Source organism: Canis lupus, chromosome 4 (assembly GCF_003254725.2).
Source record: "Canis lupus dingo isolate Sandy chromosome 4, ASM325472v2, whole genome shotgun sequence".
NCBI lineage: Eukaryota > Metazoa > Chordata > Mammalia > Carnivora > Canidae > Canis > Canis lupus.
The window spans coordinates 951581-977617 of record NC_064246.1 but is presented as its reverse complement, the minus strand read 5'-3'; the positions used below and the strand labels follow the sequence as shown (position 1 = coordinate 977617).

At 35.4% G+C, this 26037-nt stretch overlaps 2 protein-coding genes across 33 annotated transcripts in view; one reads left to right on the top strand and one right to left on the bottom strand.

Annotated features, from left to right (window-relative positions):
* The window catches only part of CHRM3 (cholinergic receptor muscarinic 3), a 502174-nt gene that overhangs the window by 102442 nt on the left and 373695 nt on the right, over nucleotides 1-26037 (top strand). The gene's annotated exons all lie outside the window — the stretch shown is intronic.
* The window catches only part of LOC112660809 (testis-expressed protein 10-like), a 41957-nt gene continuing 34827 nt past the window's right edge, over nucleotides 18908-26037 (bottom strand). Inside the window, 3 exon segments of the mRNA XM_035715422.1 lie at nucleotides 18908-19390; nucleotides 19392-19933; nucleotides 19936-19964. Coding sequence (XP_035571315.1) covers nucleotides 18908-19390; nucleotides 19392-19933; nucleotides 19936-19964 — 1054 coding nt within the window.

Genomic DNA, 26037 nt, shown 5'->3' with positions numbered 1-26037 from the left:
TTCTCTTTCAATACTCAGTTGGTTTTTTGGGTCTTTTGTTTCTCCATGTGTGAACTTTAGAATTGGTTTGTTAGTATCTATGAAATAACTTGTTAGGATTTTGATTAGGATTGCATCAGCTCTTACAGATCAAGTTGGAAGAACTGACAAATTATCAAAATTGGTTCTTCCTATTCATGGACATGAAATATCTCTCTATTTAGTTCTTCTTGATTTTATTCACCCATAGATTTTTTTTTTAATTTTTCTTATGTAGATCTTGTATTTTTCTGCTAAATTTATACCTATTTCATTTTTGGATGTTAATTTAAATGGTATTACTTTTTACTTCCAAACTCCACTTGTCCATTGCTGGTAAACTGGGAAGCAGTTGACTTTTCTGTATTAACCTTGAATCGTGTAATCCTGATATAATCAGTTATCAGTTCAAGAATTAAATTATTCTTTCAGATTTTCTGCATAGACCGTCATGTCATCTGCAAAGACAATTTTATTTCTCTCTTCCTAATCTGTATACCTTTATTTCCTTTTCTTTACTTATTGCATTGGCTAGGACTTCCAGTAGAATGTTGAAAAGACATTGTCATCCTTTGGGGACGTCCTTGGCTTGTTCTTGAGATTACTGGGGAAGCTTCTAGTTTCTCCTAAGAGTGCCTTTATAAAACTTACTATTTTGAATATTTTCTCTGTGCAGAATTTAAGTGTTTTGCATAGATCACTTATTTCAGTGCCCCACCCTGGCTACTGTCTACTGAACTTGATCAACAAGAAAATTTGCAAGTGGAAGTATTTCATTATAAAGTGTTAAACCATAGCAGAAATACATTTTTTAAAAAATTCAGGATTCAGTCTATCATAAAATCCTCTCTGAATCCAAACATCACCACAGAAATGAAAATTAAAATTACTTCATTGAATATCTAAGAACTTAAAAATATTTTCCTTTGCTAACAACCTCTATATTTGTAGAAATAAGACAAATGAGAGTAGATGTAATGCTGAACTATATAAGAAAAAATACTAATTTTCTTTATCGATAGGTGTATTTACTGGTCACATTTTTAATGCTTAAAGTGTTGATAGTGCTTGAAAACTGTGTATATTTCCTTATAAATAAAGTAAAATTTTAAATTAAAAGTTTAAAAAATGCTTAGTAAAACAATAAATATATTTTTTTTTCCTAAAAATCTGGAAAGATTCCTTCTGCCTTTCAAATCTTCTATTGACTTTACAAATAAGCATTAAGTTAAAAATAGAAATAGAATAAAAGGCAGAACATATGTTATATAATTGAAAATTTTAATGGAACATCTAGAATAATCTATTCATATGTCCTTTTAAAATTCTGGGATAAGAATGAAGAAGGGAAATTATCTTAGCTTAAATATTTTCACGATATTTATACTTGAAGAAGAGCAGTGTCTGTCGCAAACCTGATTTTCTGCCATAAAGAGAGAATTATTTCTCTGGACATTAACTTATTTACTTTTCTAAAAGTATGCTGCATGGCTTCAAAAACATGGCAGACAAACAACTATTGTGAGAGATGAAAAGTGACAATGTGTTCAACTCCTTGCATCATAATTTTAGGTAGGCAGAAATCTGTATCCGGAACAAACAAAATGATGAAACATGCAGAACTGTCGTCATTTTGCCAAGGTAGTGCAAAATATGACTTATTCACTTTGCAATAAATAAAATATAATACCATTAATAGCCAGTTAGGTACCTAAAAATAACATTATATTTTATATTTCTATGACTTTCTGTTTCTTTCTTAAAAACTTCATTAAAAACTTTTAGGAACTTTTAGGAACTAAGAGTGCTGCCCTTTGGTTTTTGAATAGGACCATAGGAGTCTTATTCCTGGTAATCTTCCTTTTAATAGCCATGAAGAGATGGGTAAGTCATTGCTTTCCCTTTTCTTCTCTTGAGATTGCCAGAAACTGAGAGCTCAGTTTTTGCTTATTTGCAACAACCATTTGTAGGCTAGTCCTTCTAGTGTAATATTTCCGTCTCTTTTTTTTTTTTCTTTTGAAGAGATTTACCATATGAAACAGGGATCTTGCTAGAGGGGATGCATCGTAAGCAGTTACACAAACATATCAAATTAAGGGGACTAGCTGAAAGAAATATGCTACTTGCAAGTAGTTTCTACAATCTTGAAAATAGATCACTTGATGGGCAGCCCCCATGGCTCAGCAGTTTAGTGCCACCTGCAGCCTGAGGTGTGATCCTGGAGACCCGGGATCAAGTCCCACATCAGGCTTCCTGCATGGAGCCTGCTTTTCCCTCTGCCTGTGTCTCTGCCTCTCTCTCTCTCTCTCTCTCTGCCTCTATGAATAAATAAGTAAAATCTTAAAAAAAAACAAAAAACCTTTGTCCTTAAAAAAAAAAAAAAGAAAATAGATCACTTGAAAGCTCAGACATTTGGGTTAGGATTTGTTATTTCTCTTCATCCCTTGATGTGAGAGCTAAGGTAAAAAGAGACAACTTTCCCAAGTTCACTCAGCTTATGAGCAAAGAGTTAGTCTTCCTACTTTCAAAATCTTCACTTTCCCATTGATTTTACATCTGTTGCCATTGCTATGCTTTGCATTTAGACGATGAATAAACAACACAAGTTTATCAGAGATATAATATACCTTATAAAGTTGCTTCAGAATTTAATGAAGTATAATACATGAGGTGGCTAATTATCAGCAACATTAATGACAGAGGAACAAAGAGTGTCTTTCAGACCTTTGATAGCAGAGTCCTGGATTTTTAAAAATGTAACATCTGAATTATTTTTATTTTTCTCTAGGAACTACTGATATCTTTAGGAATGAGCATTTCAAAGGATACATTTTAAGAAGGACTATTTTGATTGTCTTTGCATATTCTACTTTAAAAACTATTTAATTGCTTTTTTTTTTTTTTTTTTTATGATAGGCACACAGTGAGAGAGAGAGAGGCAGAGACACAGGCAGAGGGAGAAGCAGGCTCCATGCACCGGGAACCCGACGTGGGATTCGATCCCGGGTCTCCAGGATAACGCCCTGGGCCAAAGGCAGGCGCCAAACCACTGCGCCACCCGGGGATCCCTAATTGCTTTTAAAACAATCTTTATTTTTTAAGTAATCTCTACACCCATTGTGGGGTTCAAACTCACAACCCCGTGATCAAGAGTCACATGCTCTACAATTGAGCCATCCAGATGCCTTTCATTTAATTGCTTTTTAAAGAGCACAAGGGAAGACTAAATAGTAAGTAAATTTTCCAAGCTATCTCTAATAAGCAGAAGTAACCAGCTCATTAAATATATGCAGGGAAATAGTAAATACAAATGAAGACTTCCCCCCATTTATATAAGGGAATCAAGTGAATATGGATGTGAACCCATCTCAGTTCAATCATCAGTTAACCCCATTGCCCCCTTTTCTTACCCCAAGTCACTCTCAACTTTATAAATGGACTGGATGCATAATACATGTACAAGCACAAGTGATTGGTTTCAGTTATATTATGCTATATAGTCTTCCAAACTGAGGTCTACAAAAAGGACTTCCCATTAGGTTGTCTTGATAGGTGATGGAGAAAGCAGATGTCACCCTGGGTGAAGGCCCTTCCAATTTGCTATAGGTCTGAAAATTTTCAGAATCGGAAGTTTCAGAATAATGGACTAATGTTTTTTTTTTATCATAACGATTTGACTTTTTAAAAATATTTTATTTATTTATTCATAGACACAGAGAGAGAGAGAGAGACAGAAACAGAGACACAGGCAGAGGGAGAAGCAGGCTCCATACAAGGAGTTCGACATGGGACTTGATCCCGGGTCTCCAGGATCACGCCCTGGGCTGAAGGTGGCGCTAAACCACTGAGCCACCCGAACTGCCCACGCTTTGACTTTGAAAGGTCATCAACATACATTTTTCTTTGAGTATAACTTAGGGAGACTTTGAATGTAATTTCTTCAGTGTAAACAGTATAAAAATGTAGCATATGGTACCCACCTACATAAATAAAAATTTATAGTTTTTCCTTTGTTGTAATTTAAACTCAAATTTTAAGATTGTTTATTGCAGTTCAAATAAAGCCATGCATTGTAAGGCTGTACTAACAAATATAACATCTTCTATATGTTTTAAGACATGCAAAATTTTGGTTTTAAGACATTGCAAACTTTTTTGTAATTTTTCATTGATATTAGAAACCTCAATTTTCCATGTTTTACATGTGAATTATTAGTGATTCTTCAGCAGTTCATTAATTGGGTTAATATTTTAATATTCTTTTTATCATCAAAGGAAGACCTATTGTTAGCAGAGAGACTTTTTTTTTTTTAGAGATTTTGTTTATTTGTTTATTCATGAGAGACAGAGAGAGAGAGAGAGAGAGGCAGAGACACAGGCAGAGGAAGAAGCAGGCTCCATGCAGGGAGCCCGATGTGAGACTCAATCCCTGGTCTCCAGGATCGCGCCCTGGGCCAAAGGCAGGCAGTAAACCACTGAGCCACCCAGGACCCTAGCAGAGAGATTTTTAACAGAGAAAATTCAGTGTCCATCAACTTTATTTTGACTTCCTATTTCGCTGTAAGAGAATTGTTCTTCCATGTTCCTTCCCATTTGACTCACTTGCCATTTTCACATGGTTAAAAACTAGCTCCTTGGTTCTTATTCTTTTGCTTTTCCTCTTTTGTTTTACATTCAAATACCAACTGTCTTAACTCTAAATGTGCTCAATTATTGCTGAGAAAAAAACTACTTTAATTCCCATGATGTACTAATATTCTGGCATCCAAGAAATGCATTCAGGAATTTATGTTGAAATCAGTAATATTTGGGGAATGGAAATGTTTTATGATCATCAGGTACTCTGGTTCATAACAAGGCCGATGTGTCGTAATTCAGGTCAAATCAATAACTAAAACAACATCCTGACAAGGTTCTGGTTCTGCGGGGCTTTAGCAGCAGTCAGCTCCTTTGAGCTGATTTAATATTGACCCGGTTTTAGGGATTCTTTCATGTATTTGCAGAAGTATTTATTGACTTTCAAAAGGCAACTTCAATCCAAAGCATTTGTACATGCACAACATACTGTTAGTGCAAACTTACAAAGTGTTTCAAATGTATCCTAATAAAACTCCTGTCTCTTTGGTATTAATAATTATAAAGCACAGAAAAGACAGAGATTTGACCTGGGAAGAACTTGAAAGAAAGTTGGCAGTGAGAGTGCAAAAATAGACATGCAGGAAATCCTTTAGAATGTATTTTATTATTAAGATTTGTATTAAAAGTAATTGGATTATATGTTCCTCCCACATTGCTGTAGCACCATCCAGAAGTCTGTTAGTTTTAATTCCAGTTATAGCAACAAACCTAGTCTTCATCTATCAGCTAAAGACTAAAGATACTCCTTTGTAGTTGTCAAGCAATTTGAAGCTCTCCAGTGGTCAGCAGATGGTTATTGCTAAGCTCAGCATTGCCCACTTCCTATTTCCCTTAGGACACACAATTTTCCTGGTAATTAAGCCTTTAGAGTTAAAACTCCAATGAAGCCATGGGTGTCTTTGTGAAGACATTGTATCTGAGTGATACAACACAATGGGTCTTTGCCACCCTCCTATAAGGCAGCTTCAGAATTATTCACTGAAAATCTGTGCTCCACATAATTCTCTGAATTCTCCATTGTTGACATTGTAATAATGGTTCCCCCTAAGTAGAATTTTGTGGTTATTTACTAAAAGAAGAAGCAATTTCTGATATTAAAATGATAAACCATATGACATATGAATTATGCTGAAGTCAAATGATTTCTTCCATGCATTAATTTTACAGAAAGATGGTGAAATTTGAAATTTCACTGCACAGCTGGACATACAGGTTTACTATATGTTTTATGTGTGGGAGGGATATATATTGTTTTGGTTATAGCACTGTTTTTTCAATGTGACACTGAAAACTTTCAGTCAAAAGATGGGAATGTTCCTTGAACACTGGCAGACTCTTGTTGCTGCCTCAACTCTTAGTATAAGACACTTGACTTGTGAACCATGTCTTGAAAGGCTTTACAGCATACATCTTGCTTTCTTGAATTTTTGCAATTAGGGAGGCTGGCGTCCTGTCGTGAGGACCTTGAAGCCACCCTGAGGAGGTAAGGCCTTGTGGAGAGGGCCTGATGCTCTCAACCTCCAGCCTCTACCAACCTGCCAGCTTTTTGAATAAGCCTCCTGGGAAGCTAATGCCTCATCCCCACCCAATTTTAATGGATCCTCCTGGCTTAGCCAACACATGACTACAACTGCATGAAAGACCCTAAAGTAGACTTATCCAGCCAGACCTTTCCCAAGTTCCTGTCCAACAGGAACCACATGAAGAGTAATAGCCATGATTATTGTATGGAGCCACTGTTTTGAGGCAATGACTTTATAGGAATAGAGAGCAGACATCAATTTAGGTTGGGCATATATGTATCATGTTCCACTTTTGTGCATTTGGGGAAGTGCGCTTTCTGGCTGCTGAAAATCAAGAGGTAAAGTCATTCTGGATAGAGGACTGTATAGGCTCTGAACACACTTTCTCCGACCATAAAATATGTGGCCTTGCAGATGCTGAGTTTGAGAAAAAGACACTCTCAATGTTTCTAAACACTCCCCTACAGAAATTCATACATTGTTAGTTTAAATCCTTCTGGAAAGGTCATGTAAGCTTACCTAAGAAGAAAAAGTGATGGTCTAGCAAACACTTCGATCTTGTCAGACCTGGCAAAATCATTTCTTGGGTATAAAGTGTTACTCCCCCTGTGTTACTCCCCCTGCGGGTGTTGGCATGGATTCCTGGGCCCAGGATGGCTCTGCTGTAAGGGATGGATCAGCCCCAGGCCTGCCTCACAAGGTCAGACATTGTACTAAAGTGGAACAGAGAACTCACTGGGTTGTGTTGTGTGGACTCTTCCCACCTATCCAACTCACATGAAGAACAGCAGTGAAAAAGAAGACAATTACAAAAGTCAAGTTGATTGCACCTGTAGATGTATTAATCAGGGTTCTCCAGAGAAACAAGAAGTAATAAAATATACAGAGATATATATCTATCTCTGTGTATTTATGTATTTTACGAAATTCACTCATACAGCTATAGAAGCTGAGAGGTCCCAAGATCTGTAACTGGCAAGTTGGAGACCCATTCAGGCAGGAAGAGTACATTCTCACTATTCCTGAGTCAGTTCCCACATTCAGGGAACAATTGGCTTTACTCGGTCTACAGATTCAAATGTTAATCTCAAGAATCATCCTCACAGACACACCTAGAATAATGTTTAGCCAAATATCTGAACAACAGGTGAGCCAGTCAGTTGATACAAAATTAACCATCTCAGTATATAATATAGATGTTATATGTATAGCGTATAGTGATTTTCTTTTTTGACAGTATATACACACCAGCATCTACATATATTCATGCATATATCTAAACCATTTGTTGATCCCTTACAATATTCAATAAATAGCCATTTCTGTTTGTCAAGTCAGAGATTACCGTGCTACCACCTTAAATTCCTTCAAAAATCTTGATGCATAGGGACAGGGGTAGCTCAGTGGTTGAGCCTCTGCCTTCAACTCCAGTCATTATCTCAGAGTCCTGGGATTAAATCCCACATGGGCTCCCTGCAGGGAGCCTGCTTTTCCCTCTACCTATGTCTCTGCCTCTCTCTGTGTGTCTCTCATGAATAAATAAATCTTTAAAAAAACTCTTGATGCCTACAATTTACATATTTTATAGATGAAGAACTTAAGATAAAGAGGTTATTTTCACTAGGCTCATCCCACAGCTAATTTCAGAACTATAATTTGAAAGAAATCTGATTTTAAAACCTTCCCCTTACGCCTCAGAAATGTGTATCACGTAGCATCAAGAGATGATTGTGTTCATTAGTTTTTTCTAATAATTAAAAAACTCTGTAGTATAAATGTACCTAGCACCTAACAGGCATCTAGCACATAACAGCGGGGGATTGACTACATTTCAAAACATATGTAATGAAGAATTTTGTAGCAAAATTATTCCAAAACCTAGGCTTCAGTTTTTGAGAGAAAAATACAGACAGCATCTATTCCACAGCCATGCCTCTTATCTGAGCAGAGATTGGTAACACCATTCTTAGTGGTGACCTGAAGTTCATGCAGAATTACCTAAGGATTTATGCCATTTACAAGGTATTGGAAAATAAGATATCTCTCTATATTTGTACACTTGTCATTAGTGGATTGTTTGATCAAAAACATTTCTTTCTGTAGTGAATCCAAATAGGAGTTTGTATTATCAAAAATTTTTAATAGCAAAAACGGAGGCATCTGGGTGGCTCAGTGGTTAAGTGTCTGCCTTTGGCTTAGGTCATGATCCTGGGGTCCTTGGATCGAGTTCTGCATTAGGTAGGCTCCCTGCAGGGAGCGTGTTTCTCCCTCTGCTTATGTCTCTGCCTCTTTCTCTGTGTCTCATGAATAAATAAATCTTTTAAAGGTTAGCAAAAACAGGGATAATATCTATACAGAGCAATTCAAACACGCCCCAGAAATTAGTCCTAGCAATCTTAGGTGCGTTCTATAGTGGAAGAACCAGGATGCTATCAAATGACTTGTCTTGGTCTTTGATTTGCAGACAGTGGCAGCTGCTTTCCAGCAGTTTTGGCACTGATTATTGTGGTCTCATAATTTTCCTTCACAGGTGTGGTAGAGGATAACTTCCAGAAAACTTAAGAGTGGGACATTTTGCTTCACATTTGGAGTTCCTCACTCTCTTAATACATACAGCATATCCAATGTGATCTGCTAATTCCACTAAGAAATTGCCTACAGTTCTTCTGATCCAGTTATTTTTACTTTTCCAGTTATTTGTGCCGACATTTATAAGACTTTCAATCTGGGACCTTCCCTGAGATCTGGCAGTTAAATGGCAGTAACAAGAATGTAGAGCCAGAAACACATGGGCGTGGGTATTTGTCCGAGTTTCCACTTTTGGAAAGCTTTTCCTCCACCTCTGCACTTTACCTTCATCCTCTGGATCCCACTCAGACATCATCTCCCCCTTGAAAAGCTGTCCCTAATTATCGACCTGAGGCCATCCCATTGCTCATTGCCTAATTGCACTGTTTCTATTTTCTTCCTATAAGTTGTTATGTGATTACCTGTTGATGTACTTGTTTACTTGTCTGTCTTCCCATTAGCACATCATCCGTGACCATTTTATTCACTGATCTATCCATAGTTCCTAGCAGAGGGCTTGGCACATATTAAGTACTCCCTAAATGTTTGGTAAATTAATGAATGTTTGGCTTTTATTTTAGCCTATTGTTTCATTAGTTGGTTATCTTACAATATTCTGTAATAAACCAAGCACTTTTTTGGTATATCCTGTTCCTTCTCACTAAGAAGGTACAGCTTAGGGAGAATTCTTGAATATTAGAATCTTAAAGACTGAATTAGCCTTTATCATCTTATGAGTCCTGCTCTGTCATTTAATAGTTGAGATTACAGATCTTACAGTAAGGCTAATGCCCAGGTTAACACATTAGCGACATATGTCCAAACTAGGCTTCTGGCTCTGAAGCCAGTGCTCTAGATACTAGCATTGCAATAGGAAGCTAATTTCGCAGCAGCAATGTTTTGCAAATGAAAATATATTGTAAAAATTACAGAAAAGCTGATGAGTGCAGATAGAGTGACAGATGTGGTCTAAGACAAAAATAAAATCTGAATCTTTTGTCCCCCATATGTGAAAATGTTTTATGTTATTTTTTTAATTCCCATCTGATGTCTCTCTGTTATTATCATACTGTAATTCAGAAATTCTGATTTCACTTTATTTTCTTGATCAAAATAGAGGCAAGAACATAAAAGGTCCTATAGAGGCCTCCAGGGACAATTAGCAAAGAACTATTGTGTGTTTGGTAGAACAGTATGTTCAGAAGGGCCAAAAGTATAGCTGAGATGATGGAAGGTAAGATGAAAATAATGGGGAGGAGCAGTGTGGTCGTGTCAAATAAAACATTTTGTTTGGATTTTTTTGCATGTCATTTTGTGAGGAAGTTACAATCAGAAAAGCTGTGCTCAAATCAGGAAATTGAATAAATCAAAGAATAAATTAATAAATGAAATATTTGGGATGTGAAACCAGACAGACTATGTCAAATCAATCAAGTCTATCAGAAAGTAAGATCTATAAGGTAGAACTCAACCAAGGGTCTGGCACTTCTGTGAAATTTAAAGTCACATTTCTCAGCTCTTAAAACTCAGTATTAAACCTACCAACAACATTAGGTCTGCATCCTATCTTTTTAACAGTTTTGAAAACCCATTAGCACCACCCAATTTATAATTCTAGGTTCCAAATGACTTAAAGTATATATATATATATATATATATATATATATATATATATATATATTTATACATACATATATTGTAATATTATTTTGCTGTTTTTTCCCCAAAACAGGCCTTCTGTGATTTTCTAAATCAGTACAAATTTTACTGACAGTCTATATTTTTATCTCCTCAAGAAGACAGTTCCTTGTCATTGCCTTCCGAGCAATCTGGCATTTGGTTTAAGTAACTTATTCTCCAGTGTGTAGTATTTAAGGCAACAACCCAGTGAAATTGCTCTGTATCTCTGCAGCATGGTGTTTTCTTGAAGACATGGATGGAGAATTCAGTTATGTATTGCCAAGTCCATCTGCAGGATTGGTGAACTGCATACCTGGCTAAAATGTGATAAATGTAATTAAGAAAAGTGTTCTCACAAGGGGATTTTCTGTTAAATAGGATCGATCATATTTCAGTCCACAGGCTGAATTTATAAACTGAGAGTGAAAATCAAATTTCCTTTCCATTTTTATTTATTTATTTTTAAAGATTTTTATTTTTAAGTAATCTCTACATTCAACGTCAGGGCTCAAACTCACAACCCCTAGATCACAAGTCACATGCTACACCAACAGAGCCAGCCAAGCACCCCTTCCTTCCATTTTTGAATTCTAATCAGAGTTTACTATGTCTTACCTCAATAATAAAAATAAATAAGGGGTGCTTGGGTGGCTCAGATAGTTAGGAATCTGCCTTCAGCTAAGGTCATGATCTCCCGGTCCTGCCATCAAACCCCACATGGGGCTTTTGGCTCAGTGGGGAGTCTGCTTCTCCCTCTGCCTCTGCCTCTGCCCCTACCCCTGCTCATGTTCTCTCTCTCTCTGTATCAAATGAAGAAATTAAATATTTAAAAAATAATAATAGAAATAAATGCATACATACATATATACATAACATTAAATGAAAAAAAATTTGAAGAGACAATGGTAATGTTAGAGTGTATTCTTAAGCTGCAGTATCTTCACCTTTCTGTGTAAGCCTGACTTAGATCGGAAGGCCTGATCCACAAAGGTTGCTTCCAGATACTACTCTTTTGATTTTTCTTAAATCCATCATTTTTTAGAAAAAAACTTAACCATCCCCTCTTTTAATACTTGGATGAATTAAGAATTTTTATATTGGGTTTTGCAAAGTGAAAAACCAAGTGTGCTCAAGCATTCCAGTCTGTTCACATACATATCTTTTACATAATACTCTCCAGAATATATTATTGTGTGTTTTGCTTCATTTTTCTTATACAAGGTTTTGTATTTTAAAACCATCCACCTGATTTTTACTTTCCTAGTCAAATGATACCATGTTGCTGTATCCTAACTTGATTATCAGCTATTGGGTTGTTAACCATTTTGGCTTCCTTTTCTCTCTCTTTTTAAAACTTGTAAGGGGCACCTGGGTGGCTCAGTGGTTGAGCGTTTGCCTTTGGCTCAGGGAGTTATCCCATGGTCCTGAGATCCAGGCCTGCATCGGGCTCCCCACAGGGAGCCGGCTTCTCCCTCTATGTCTCTGCCTCTTTCTCTGTGTGCATCTTTTATGAACAAATAAATAAAATCTTAAAAAAAAACTTTAAAATCATACTTATATACTTCGTATATAAGTATAAATATAGTATAAATATATAAATATTATAGTATAAATATAAATACTTATATTTATACTTATATACAGATTAGACTATTTATTTGGGGTTTAATTGAAAAGTTCATCTAGTATAAATACTAGTATACAGATCAGACTATTTATTTGGGGTTTAATTGAAAAGTTCATCTGAAGTTGAATAATACAAATTATAACATATTCCCAGATTTTCCTTTAGAGAAAATGAACAAATTATTTGGCAACATATGTGTATATACCTCTTCACCTTCTCCTATCCACTATTTCATGAAAACTTAAGTTTTTTTGTTTTTTTGTTTTAATGCTTAAAAGTAGATTAAATTTGTGGCTTTTTAACCATCCTCAGGGTGATGCATTTTTTTCTACAGGATAATTTTCTGTGTTACCATTATCTGGAATAATGGTAAATAGGCAGGAAATGAGATACCGTTCACAGCATATTGTCAACCTCAGTGATTCTCCACCTTGGTTGCATGTTATAATCAACTTGGAGGGTGCTTTTAAAGACCCTGATGCCCCATTTCCACTTTAATCATGGTCCTTAGGAGGGAACTCTGCCTTCAGTACATTTTAAAGATTCTTGGGGTTCTTTTGAAAGATTTTATTTATTTATTTGAGAGCTCACACAAGCAGGGGAATTGACGACAGAGGAAGGGGGTTAAGCAGGCTCTTCACTGAGCAGGGAACCTGATGCAGAGCTCGATTACAGGACCCTGGGACCTTGGGATCATGACCTGAGCTTAAGACAGACACTTAGCTGACTGAGCCACCCAGGCACCCCCGTTTTAAAGGTTCTTAAGTGATTCCGTTGGGTAGCCAGGTTTGGGAAGCCCTGAACTTACCTGGTAGTGCAGTTGCATCTGGGAGCAATATTGGAGCTGGAAGGAAAGAAGTAGCCTTAACTCTATCAACTGGGGCAGTCAGAATTAGGTAGTGTTTCTTGCCTTACCGGGATCTGTTCTGCTGAACCAAACCCTACCTGGACCCTGAATCTCCTCTTACTGCCTGCATCCTTGCCTATCTTGTCTCTGCATGTGGGAATGACACACAAGACAGGTTTTCTTCCCTATAGTGGTCCCTCCTTACACTGTCATCAGTGTCACTGGTACACATCTGACTGCTTGCCTGCTCTTCTCTGATCCTTTTCCCTGCAGAGCTAAGTCTTGCTTCCTGACTCTCCAAACCTTGGCTGAGGTTGTACAAAGGATACATGATATTTTGGTGATATTTTTATATTAACAGGGAGTCACAACAATCATACTTTAGCCCAGTATTTTTAGGGCCTCCCTTGCTTACTGGAGGGAGCTGTGTGACAAATACCAATGCTGTTGGCCAGGGGACGAGGACTTGCTAGAGGACCCTGGCTAGGTTGCCCCCTCCATAGCTTTAATGAGAAAGACATTTTCTGGCCTCAGCAAACACACTCCTGCTCTGATTCCTTTGCCACAATTAAATGCAAGTGAAATACAGTAGTTTTTGCTGTACTTAATAGGACTAACTCCCTGAGCAGGGAAAAAAGAGCTCATTTTCATTTATTAGGCTTTTTATTTTTTTACTTTTATTTTCCAACAGCTGCAAACCAAGTCTGTCTCATCCGTCGTGATAATAACTACAATGATGAAAATAACTAACTTTCATTGGATTCTTTTTACATCACCAATAAGTCTTCTACAAGTTTTAGATCTCTTTTGCTGCTGTAACAACCTACAAAATAATTCCTATACTTAGGACCGTTTTTCAGACAAAGAAACAATGGCTGAGATAAACTTCTTTGGCCAAGGTAACTTATTTGATAAATGACAGAGGTAAGAGGATCTAAGCTAGGAGTGATGAGTTCCCAGAGCCTGAGCTATTCACCATGGTCTTGTGAAAACTGGACTTAAAAAAATAGGCAAGACCCTCAAAAAACCTACTGTCCAATTCCGCTTATATCCTTCTATGTTCTCACTGTTGTCTTCACCATTCTTTCTCAAGAGCTTCTACCTATGGAATGTCCCCCAACTGTGATAACCACGTGTCTCTCCAAATGTCTTTCCTTAGGTCGGATATTTTTGCTATCTCCTTCAAGGTGAACAGCCACTCAAGATCCAAACCTTAGTTCAAATGTCAGATGATTCTGTGTGAACCTTTCACTGAGCTCCCATATTGGTTGTTTGCTCTTTTCTCTGTGTTCCTATAGCACATAGTAAATACCACAATCATAGCATTCACCACTGACTAGCTGATAACTTTTTTTAAAAAAAGATTTATTTATTCATTCATGAGGGACAGAGAGAGAGAGAGAGAGAGAGAGGCAGAGACACAGGCAGAGGGAGAAGCAGGCTCCCTGCAAGGAGTCCGATGTGGGACTTGATCCCAGACCCCAAGATTACGACCTGAGCTGAAGGCAGACGCTCAGCTGCTGTGTCACCAAGGCATCCCAGCTGATAACTTTTGAGGATTTAATGAATGTCTATAAGACTCAGTTTCCTCATCTACAAAAATAAAGTTAATCAGCTATCCCATTTCAATCTTGTGAGGATGATAGGACATAATGAATTTAAGATGCTTAACAGTATGTTGTATAGTAGTAAGCATTTAAAAAAATATTAACTATTTTTTATTATTACATCTGATCATAGTACAATTTCCTAAAAAAACCTATATTCTCATTCTACATGGTTACTTTCTGTAAGGATGGGCACAGTGACATATGTTTTGTATTTCCATATTATGCAAGTGCTCAGCACACAGTGGAAACTTAGGAGCTCTTACAAGTTACCTAACTCCTCCATCTCAGTAATGAAGACTCCATAGGGTTGTATACGGATTAAGAGTGTTAAACTGATTAGCTTGGAAATCCCTTAATAAATGCCAGCAACTGTCATTATGTAATAAGTTTAGGTAAATGCATGGATGAATTCAGGAGGAAGTAAAACTCTTTCATGTTGCTGATTTCTATTTATTATGTGAGATGATGGCAAATCACAGCTGTCTGTGTCAGCTGTCTCCTAAACCTCACTGTGTAATGGAATATGACGAGTCTTGAGACTTTGTCTTATTAATGTGCAACTGAACTGATTCGTGCTATTGTCCAGGGAGTAAATATTATATTGATCAGTGAGAGACCTGGCAAGTCTTACCGAATGTCTCTGACAATAAGATAAACACTTTGAATAGATCCTTACTATTCTGCCTTGGACTTCATTTGTTCGAAGGTGTAGGGCATAATGGTGATGGAGGAATAAGATGCCTTCCTGTAAATTCTACTAAATCCATCTACTGTAGATGCCAAGATGATTTGAATAGGGACCCTGGCAATTTTCATTATAAGTAGGACCTACAAATCCTGGAGCAGCAGAGGTTAGAGAGGGAAATAAAGGATATTCATTTAGTTTGGAATGGAGACAACCATAACAAAATCTTTTCTTCTGGAATAACTCCCCCCATAGTATGGACATTCTTTTTCTTAATCAGGCTTAAAAGAGCAATCTTTACTTGCTGGATCTTCTCCAGCTTTCATTCCCTTTTCAGCAGAGCGATTTCTTTTTTGTTTTGGCAGTTGTTGCCTTTAAAGAAAGAAAATATGATTAAAAAATTGCTACTGAAGACATACTTGCAAATCTTGCTTCGTTTGCAGAGAATATTCCATGTCAGGAATATAGCAGATCTTCAGTTTAGTGATTATCAGCTGCTTTGATATAGTTTAAAAAGTGAATATATGAATTTCTAATTTAAAATGTCTTTCATTTTTAAATTTAAATAATACATTATGAAATGTCTTGTTAATTACCTGTTACTTTACTTGATTAATTATGCATGTTTCCCGTTTCTGTCCCTATATCATTAATCTTTACATCAACCTAACAGTCATTTGCCTTCAGAGATTACCCTTTGCAGGTTTACTGGTAGCTTTAGGTGCTGATAGAACTTCTGTTCTTCTAATAAAATCACTTTTAATTGACAGACAAATTCTTTTCTCCAACCATGTCAAGCTATCATGTCTCCCATTACTTTTGATAATAAACTTGTCAAAAAATAAATTTAAATTGCACAATTGAATTAGCTACTAATTTCCCAATTCCTCAAATTCAAATTTCCATCCTAACAAACAAAGCAAAACTAATATAAAATTTTTTGTCTATATTGGTTGATCCAGCAAAACTTATGTTGACATTTAAACAGTGAGCAACCCTAAGTAGTATGTTTATAAAAATTAATAATTATAAATTTTAAGGAAAGTGGGACTTTCAGAGTGTGATCCGTACTAAAAAAAAAAATGAATGAATAAAAAAGAAGAAGTATTTAATAGAAACTGTCATTTGAGGGCCCAGGTGTAGAATTTATTAAAAGGAGTCTTCAGTGGATCTATGATAAGTATATGTTCAAAGAACTAAAGGATTCTATGCTTTAAAGAATTGAAGGAAAGTATTTGAATGACATATCACCAAATAGAGAGTATGAACAAAGAGGAAGAAATTATATAAAAAAATGGAAATTTACTAGAGGGACTCAGAAGTAGACTTGAGATGGTAGAAGAAAGAATTAGTGAACTTGAAGCTTTATGACTAGGAATAATTCATGAAAAACAAGAAAAACGAAGAGCAATGAACAGAGCCACAGATGCTCTGGTATAGCATCAAGCGTATCAATATATAGGAGTTCCAGAAGAAGACGGAAAACACAGGAAAATATTTTAGAAACTAATGACCAAACTTACCAAGTTTTATGAACGATATCAATGTGTATATCTAGGAATCATAACAAACTCCAAATCAAATAAATACAAAGAGATCCAGGCCTGGACACATGATGCTCAAACTTTTGAAAGACAAAAACAAGGATAAAATTTTGAAAATGAACTAACAGGAAAACAAAGACATTTAATAGAGACAAAGGCCTATCAGGAAGATAAAAAATTTAAAAACATGTAGACCCCTAACAACAGGAAGGAAACCTAATAAAATTGAAATGAGATAGAGAATTCAACAAGAACTGGTTCAAACTTCTACCCTTAACAATTCACAGAATAATGAGACAAAACCAGCAAGAACATGAAGACTTGAATAACACTATCAACTAACTTGAAGTAAGTGAAATTTGTAGAACACTCCATCACAAAACACTGAAACGCATATTATTTTCAAGTGCAGATGGAGCATTTTCAGGATAGACCATATGCTAGTCCCATACAACAGATTCAATAAACTTAAAAATGTTCAAGTTATACAACCTGTTCTCTCACCTTAACAAAATTAAGATAGAAGTCAACAATTAAAAAATTGGAGACATCCTCAAATATTAAATATTGAACAAAATACTTCCCTTTTTTTTAAAGGGGAAAGTTTTTTTTTTTTAAAGATTTTATTTATTCATGACAGACACAGAGAGAGAGAGAGAGAGACTGGGGCAGAGGGAGAAGCAGGCCCCATGCAGGGAGCTGGACACGGGACTCAATCCCAGATCTCCAGGATCACAACCCGGGCCGAAGGCAGCACAAAACTGCTGAGTCACCGGGGCTGCCTTGAACAAAATACTTCTAAAATAACCTATGAGTCACAAAAAAATCGCAAGGGAAATTTTTAAAATATTTTGAAATGACTGAAAATACGGCATATATAAATTTGTGAGATTTAACTAACACAGTGATAAAGGAAATTTGTAGCTTCAAGTTCCTACAATATTATAATAAAAGGAAATTGCAAATTAATAATCTAAGCTTCAAGGGTACCTGGGTGGCTCAGTGGTTGAGCATCTGCTTTTGGCTCAGGTCATGATCCTGGGGTCCTGGGATCGAGTCCTGCATCAGACATCAGACTCCCCACAGAGAGCCTGCTTCTCCCTCTGCCAAGTCTCCACCTCTCTGTGTGTCTCTTGTGAATAAATATATGAAACCTTTAAAAAATAATCTAAGCTTCATCATAAAATACTAGAAAAGGAGCAAACGAAAATGAAAATGTGGAGGAAAATAATAAAAATTGCAGTGGAAATCAATGAAATGGTAAATAGGAAAACAGTTGAGAAAACCAATAAAATAATAGAGAAAATACATAAAATCAAAGATTGGTTCTTTGAAAAAATCAACACAATGGACAAATCTTTAGCTAGCCTGGTGAAGAAAAAAGAGAAAAGATACCCATTGTCAAAATCAGAAACAAAAGAGAGGACATCATTACCAATCCTACAGAAGCAAGCATTGTAAAGAAATACTTTGAACTATTTTTTGTCAACATTGGACAATTTGATGAAACAAATACCTAGAAAGATATACATCCATAACTGACTAAAAAAAAAAAATAGAAAATTTGAATGGCCAATAATTAAAAAATTGAATTAGCAATTTGAAATCTTCACATAGAGGAAAACCCAGGCCCACATGGCTTCCTTGGTGCATATTCAGATATTTAAGGAAGAAGTAATACTATTCTTTTATTCTTCAGAATTTGGAGGAGGAAAAAACATTTTCCATCTAATTCTTTGATTCCAATATCATTGTCATGTCAAAGCCAGACAAGATACCACAAGAAAATTAGATCAATATCCTTCATAAAAATAAATTTATGTTTACATGAATTATGTTTACATGAATTTATTCATGAAACATGAATAAATAAAATCTTAAGCAAAAAAATCAACAAAATAGCAAACCAAATCAATGTTTAAATTGACCAACATGTGTAAATGAATAGATTTGTCATTTTAACAAAACAAAATTAGTGTAATATTAAAAAATCAATTAATGTTATGCACCAAATTAATAGAATAAAGGGGAAAACATATGATCATCATAAAAGATGCAAAAATAATTCAAAATCCAGTATCCATTTCTTATTTAAAAACAAAAGTGAAAACAAAAAACTTTCAACAAAAAGGAATAAAATGCAATTTTCTCAGTCTATTAAAAGGCATTTACAAAAAATGTACAGCTAATACTATGCTAAATGCCTCTTTCCTTTTGTGCATGGTTATTTCTTTTAAGGCATATGGAAAGTGACTCATAAAATGGTGTTTGAAATCAAGAAGATAATTCTTTCGAAGCAACGACTCCAATTTATGAGTTTCATCATGTTGTTTAGAGAGTTTCCACAGAAGGGAAATAATATTAAGAACTTGCTGCATAACCTGCAGAGGTTCTCGCTCTATACCATTTCCAATAGAAGCAGCTAGTTGTGGAGGCACAGCTTCAATCCAGCATTCAATCAGCAATGGAATTATTATCTCAATAAATTCTTTCAAGTTTTCAGTAGATGAGAGGCCTTCATCCACACTGCCTAGTCCTCCAACCAGGTACCGTAGCCTGAACTGTGAACTGACATTTGGCTGTGAACCCCCATTTTCATAAACCTGGATGTGCTGCTGGTCGTTGGCATGTTCCTTCCAGTTGATAAAAATGGGAGTTGCTAGTGGCATGGGGATTTTCTTTTTGTTCCTGAAGTCCTTCACTTTCTCTCAACCTACTGGATCCATCTGCCAAGGCCTGAAGGAATTTACTGAGTCTCACTAAGACTTTCAGCCTCCATTGCTGAGAAGTGAGTCTCCGATTAGGATTTACAGAAAGTATCCAGGACTGGGATCTGTCTCTATTTATTAGTCCTTTAGACAGCTGTTGATGAGAAATAAGTTCTACAAAATTCTTAAGCAATATACTGCTACGGCCAGTAAATAAGGCTGGGTACTGTTCCAGCAGAATGTCCAAAACTTTTAAAGAGTCCTCCTGAATTCCTTCAGTAATGTGAGTCATGGCACTAGAGAGATGGGCACTTACCAAAGGAAAAAATGGAGAAATTTGTTCAGCTTGTATTTTGGGGGCCAGGAATTGAAGAAGTTGAACTGCTGCTAATCGTACATTAGCATCTTTATCTGTAAACACAGCAGTCACTTCACTTAATATGTTTGAAAGGTGTGCATCAATTATAAATGGGTACTGAGACAAAGGTCTTTAAGTCCAAGAAGAGCACTTTGCTCCCTTTCATAGAGAACAAGTCAAGATATTCAATCTCGTTACCTTACTACTCACCTTTGTATAGGACATTCTGACCACTTGCAGTAAGGCCAAAATTAAATTTAAATAAGATAAATAAAGAGACTCCTGAGTGGAGCAGTCAATTAATGTCTGACTCTTGATTTCAGTGGGGCTCATGATCTCAGGGTAGTGAGATTGAGCCCTGTGTCAGAATCCAAGCTCAGTGTGGAATCTGCTTGAGATTTTCTCTGTCTTCCTCTGCCCCTCCTCACTGTTCGTAAACTCTCTATCTCTTTCAGTAAATAAATGAAACCTTTTAAATTAATTAATTAAAGGCATCCAGGTTAATAGAAAAGTAAATTGCCTTTATTGGCAGATGATGTGATCCCATATGAAGGAAATCCTAAGCAGTCCACAAAAATACTGTTAAAACTAATAAAAAAGTTCAGCAATACCAGAGAATATAATATCAATAAGCATAGACAATTGCATATTTACAGACTATCAATGCATTTTCTGAAAATGAAAATAAAATAACTTCATTCACAATGAAATTAAGTATGTAAGAGTAAATTTAACAAAAGAAGTATAACGCCTATATATCAAAATTTCAAAGCAAAGCTGACAGAACATGTTAGCGAGAAAAATTCATAAAGATTTAAATAAGTAGACATCTTATGGTCATGGATGGGAAGACTCAGAATTGTTAATATGGCAGTTCTTGCCAACTTTATCAGTAGATTCAAAAACTCCTATCAATATCCCTCTAGGTTCTTTGCAAAAAGGTAAGCTGATCCAGAAATTTATGTGGGAATTTCCAGCATCCAAAATAACCAAATGATTTTGAAACAGAAGAATAAAGTTGGAGAACTTAATATGCCCTGACTTTAGAACTTAATATGAAACTACAGTAATCAAAACAATGTGATGTATAAAGACAGATAATTGATTTTACTTACTAAAAGAAGTCAGACACAAAAGGCTTTTATCTGTATGATTTTATTTGTATTGCATTCTAGAAAACTTGAAGAATGAAAATCAGAGTGGAGGCTACCAGAACTGGGACACTGATGACAAAGAGACGCACGTACTTACTAGGGGTGATGGACATGTATACTATGATATTTGGCATGTTTACTGAACTATGAGCATTTACAAAAACTCAACAAGCCACACACTTTAAAAAGGGGTGACTTTTACTGTATATGAAAATTATCTCAACAAATTCGACTTTAAAATTAAAGAAAGAACATCTTGAATGTATTTATAATAACATATTAGTAAATACTGCCAATTTAGTTAAAAGAACATGAACTTTTGTATCAATGAACCGTGATGTTTGTGAACTTAGACTTTGCCACTTAGCAGCTGAAAACTTACTTTCTTTTCACTAAAATGCAATGGCAATGTTTACCATGTAATACGTATTACAATTTTCTCAGTTATCAGAAATGATATATTTAGAAAAGTTATGTAACTGCCACATAATCTTGTATTAATTCTCTTCATCCTATATCTAAAAATATTGAAAATATCAACTGAAATTTGAGGGTTTCTCTTTGTTTTTGTCTTATCTGTCTTTGCCATTTCAGAGATGCAAGACTTTAATGAAGTGCATTTCCTTTCCCTTTGCCAATCCTGTCAAACCAAACTTTATTCTCTAGCACAGGGACTTTAGTTACCTACATTAGACCATCTGACTTGTAATCACCAACAGAGAAAGAGCTGTCTCCCATGCTCAGAATGGTCGTTTCTTGTGTTTCTCTGTTGTCTAGTCCAAGCTCAGATGGGTGTATTGTGGGAAGCTTTTCTTGGTCAATCCAGTTTGGTATATCAGTATCTTCAAAAACCCTTCTCATTAAAATGTACATACATTTATATACATGTGATTTCTTCTATATATCAAATTATATGTCTTATTTGTTCATATCATAAAGTTAAATCAAGATTTATCTCATTGCTTTGCTAACTATACTCTTGAAGGAGTAAGATTTTCTGCAGTTGAAACGTGCGCTTCGTGGCACCCTGGAATCATATTTTTTTACCAAGCTCACCATGTTAATGTATTTGATAGTGATAATAAAAGCATAGGACTTATTTCAGAACTTGTTTTATTGCAGCTGACCAGTATTTGTTAAAAGTTTTGAGGACAAAAAGAAGGAAATAACTACATATATGATACAGATGATGAATTTATTTGTTTTGAATGATGAATTTAAATGAGGAAAATTATATTTAAAAATGTTAAAGGATTATGAGAATGCCTGATTATAAACTTTTTAATAATTGTATTTAGGGATTAAGCATAAATCATTTACTTAGAATTCATGTCTGTAATCCTAAAATGTTAGAGAGTAGCACTCTGAAATTCTACTTAAAATGGAATTATTCTGAATTAAGTATTTCAAGGTATTTCAAGGTATCATAAACTTGGTTAATTCTAAGAACTGCGTCTGTAGTTTGTCTTGTAGTAAAGAATGTCTCCAGAATTGGTTTCTAAGATGAAAAGTTTTCCTTACAAGATACATAGGAGTTCCACTCTAGTTGATGAACTAGATCCTGAAAGAAAAGCAGTGTAATGAAAACTGAGAGGTTAAGTATGGGAGTAATTGAGAATACGCTAAGCCAGAAGACAGTGGCATGATATATTCAAATTGCTGAATGTGAAATGTTTGCAGCTCAGAATACTCTATCCAACAAGGCTGTCATTCAGAATAGGAGAGATAAAGACTTTCCTAGACAAACAAAAGCTAAAGGAATTCATGCCCAGTAAACTAGCCCTGCAAGGGATATTAAAGGGGACTCTTGAGTGGAAAGAAGTGGAAAGGATAGATCAAAAGTGACAGTGTAGAGGTAGAAAACACAAAAGCAGTAAAAATGAATATTTCTGTAAAAAAATTAGTCGAAGAATGCACAAAATAAAAGGATGTAAAATATAACAGCATATACCCAAATGTGGAGAGGACAGAAGCAAAGAATGGGTTCAAACTTAAATAACTATCAACTTAATATAGACTGCTGTTTGCAGAAGAGTTTATATACAAACTTATGGTAACCATATATCAAAAATCACCAGTAATATGCGAGGAATAAAGAGAAAGAAATAGCAAAGATACCACTAAATAATCAGCAAACCATGAAAGAAAGATAAAAAAGGATGAGAGAAAATCTTCAGAAATAATCATAAAAGGAGTAATAAAATGACAATAAATTCATATCTATCAATAATCATTTTAGTTTTTTAAAGATTTACTTATTTGAGAGGGAGAAAGAGAGAAAGTAGCAGGGGGGAGGGGCAGGCAGAGGGAGAAGCTGACTCTCTGCTGAGCACAGAGCCTGACCTGAGGCTCAATCCCAGAGCCTTGAGATCATGACCTGAGCTAAAGTTAAGAGTTGGATACTCAAGCAGTTGCTTGAATACTACTCAAGCTACTCAGGTGCCCCATCAATAATTATTTTAAATGTAAATGGACTAAATGCTCCAATCAAAAGACATAAGGTAACAGAATGGATTAAAAAAACCCACAAGACCCATATGTCATATAGGCAGACCTATATGCTGCCTACAAGAGAGTCATTCAAATCCAAAGACACTTGTAGATTGAAAATAAGGGGATTGAAAAATATCTGTCATGCAAATGGATGTCAAAAGAAAGCCAAAATAGCAATACTTATATCAGACAAAACAGACTTTAAGATAAAGACTGTAACAAGAGACAAAGAAGGACACTATATAGTCACAAAGGGTACAATCCAACAGAAGATATAACAAATGTCAACATGTATGCACTCAACATAGCAGGGCCCAAATACATAAAGCAATTCATGACAAACATAAAGGAACTCTTTGATAATAGTACAATAATAGTACGGGACTTCAACACCCTACTTCCATCAATGGACAGATCATCTAAACAGAAAATCAATAAGGAAACAATGGCTTTGAATGACTCGCTGGAATAGATGGATTTAAGAGATAATTTTAAAACCTTCCATTCTAAACCAGCAGAATACACATTATTTTCAAGTGCACATGGAACATTCTCTAGAATAGATCATACATTAGCCCATAAAATAAGCCTCTGCAAATTCAAGAAGATTGAAGTCCTTTTTTTTTAAGATTTATTTATTTATTTATTCATGAGAAACACACAGAGAAAGAGGCAGAGACACAGGCAGAGGGAGAAGCAGGTTCCATGCAAGGAGCCTGATGTGGGACTCGATCCCAGGTCTCCAGGATCACACCCTGGGCTACAGGTGGCGCTAAACCGCTGTGCCATCGGGGCTGCCCAGAAGATTGAAGTCCTATCATGCATCTTTTCTGACCACAACCATATAACATCAGAAATAAACCAAAAGAAAAATCTAGAAAGACCACAAATACATGGAGGTTAAATAATGTGCTACTAAACAATAAGTGGGTCAACTAGGAAACAAAAGAAGAAACAAAAAGTACATAGTAACAAATGAAAATGAAAACACAGCAGTCCAGAACCTTTGAGATGCAACAAAAGTAGTTATAAGAAGGAAATATATACCAATACAGGCCTACCTTAAGAAGCAAGGAAAATCTCACATACACAACCTAACCTTACACCCAAAGGAGCAAGAGAAAGAACAACAAACTAACCCTAAAACCAGAAGAAAGAAAGAAATTATAAAGATTAGAGCAAAAATCAATGATACACTAAAAAACCAATAGAGCAGATCAATGAAAGCAGGAGCTGGTTCTTTGAAAAAAAAAAAAAAAAATTGATAAACCTCTAGCCAGACTTATCATGACAAAAAAAAAAAAAGTTTTCAAATAAAATCACAAATGAAAGAAGAGGAATAACAATCAATATAACAAAAATACAATCAACTATAAGAAACTATTATGAAAAATTATATGCCAACGGTTGACAACCTAGGAGAAATAAATAAATTCCTAGAAACATATATCCTACCAAAACTGAAGTAGGAAGAAATAGAAAATTTGAACATACTGATAACTAACAAAGAAATTGAGTCAGCAATCAAAAACTCCCAACAAATAAAAGTCCAGGACCTTTACATGTGAATTCTACCAAACTCAAAAGAAGAGTTAATAGTTCTAATAATGGCAATTAGACAACAAAAAGAAATAAATGGCAATTTAAATCAGTAAAGAAGGAGTAAAGTTTTCACTATTTTCCACTGACATGATACTAAATATGGAGAACTTAAAAGACTCTACCAAAAAACTGCTAGAACTGATACACGAATTCAGTAAAGTCACAGGATATAAAAATCTGTTGCATTTCCATACATCAATAATGAAGCAGCAGAAAGAGAAATTAGGGAATTAATCCCACTTACAGCTGCACCAAAAACAGTAAGATACCTAGGAATAAACCTAACTAAAGAAATGAAAGATTTGTACTCTGAAAACTATGAAATTTGATGGAAGAAATTGAAGACAACACAAAGAAATAGAAAAACTTTCCATGCTCATGGATTGGAAGGACAAATATCATGTAAATATCTATACTCTCCAAAGCAATCTACACTTTTAATGCAGTCCCTATCAAATGCCAATGCCATTTATCGCAGAACTAGAACAATTCTAAAATTGGAACCACAAAAGACGCCAAATAGCCAAAGCAATTTTGAAAAAGAAAAGCAAAACTGGAAGCTTTACAATTCCATTCTTCAAGTTATATTACAAAGCTTTAGTATGAAAACAATATATATGGCACGAAAATAGACATATAGATCAATAGAACAAAATAGAAAACCCAGAAATAAACCTACAACTGTATGATCAGTCTTCAACAAAGCAGGAAAGAATATTCAATGGAAAAAGGACAGTCTCTTTAACAAATGGTGTTTGGAAAACTGGACGGCAACATTGCAAAAGAAATAAACTGGACCACTTTCTTACATCATACACAAAAATAAATTCAGAATGGATTAAAGAAGTAAATGTGAGTCCTAAATTACTATAACAATCCTATAACACTGCTGTAACCTCTTTGACATTGACCATGGTAACTTCTTTTTAGATAAGCCTCCTGAGGCAAGGGAAACAAAACCAAAAATAAACTATTGGGACTTC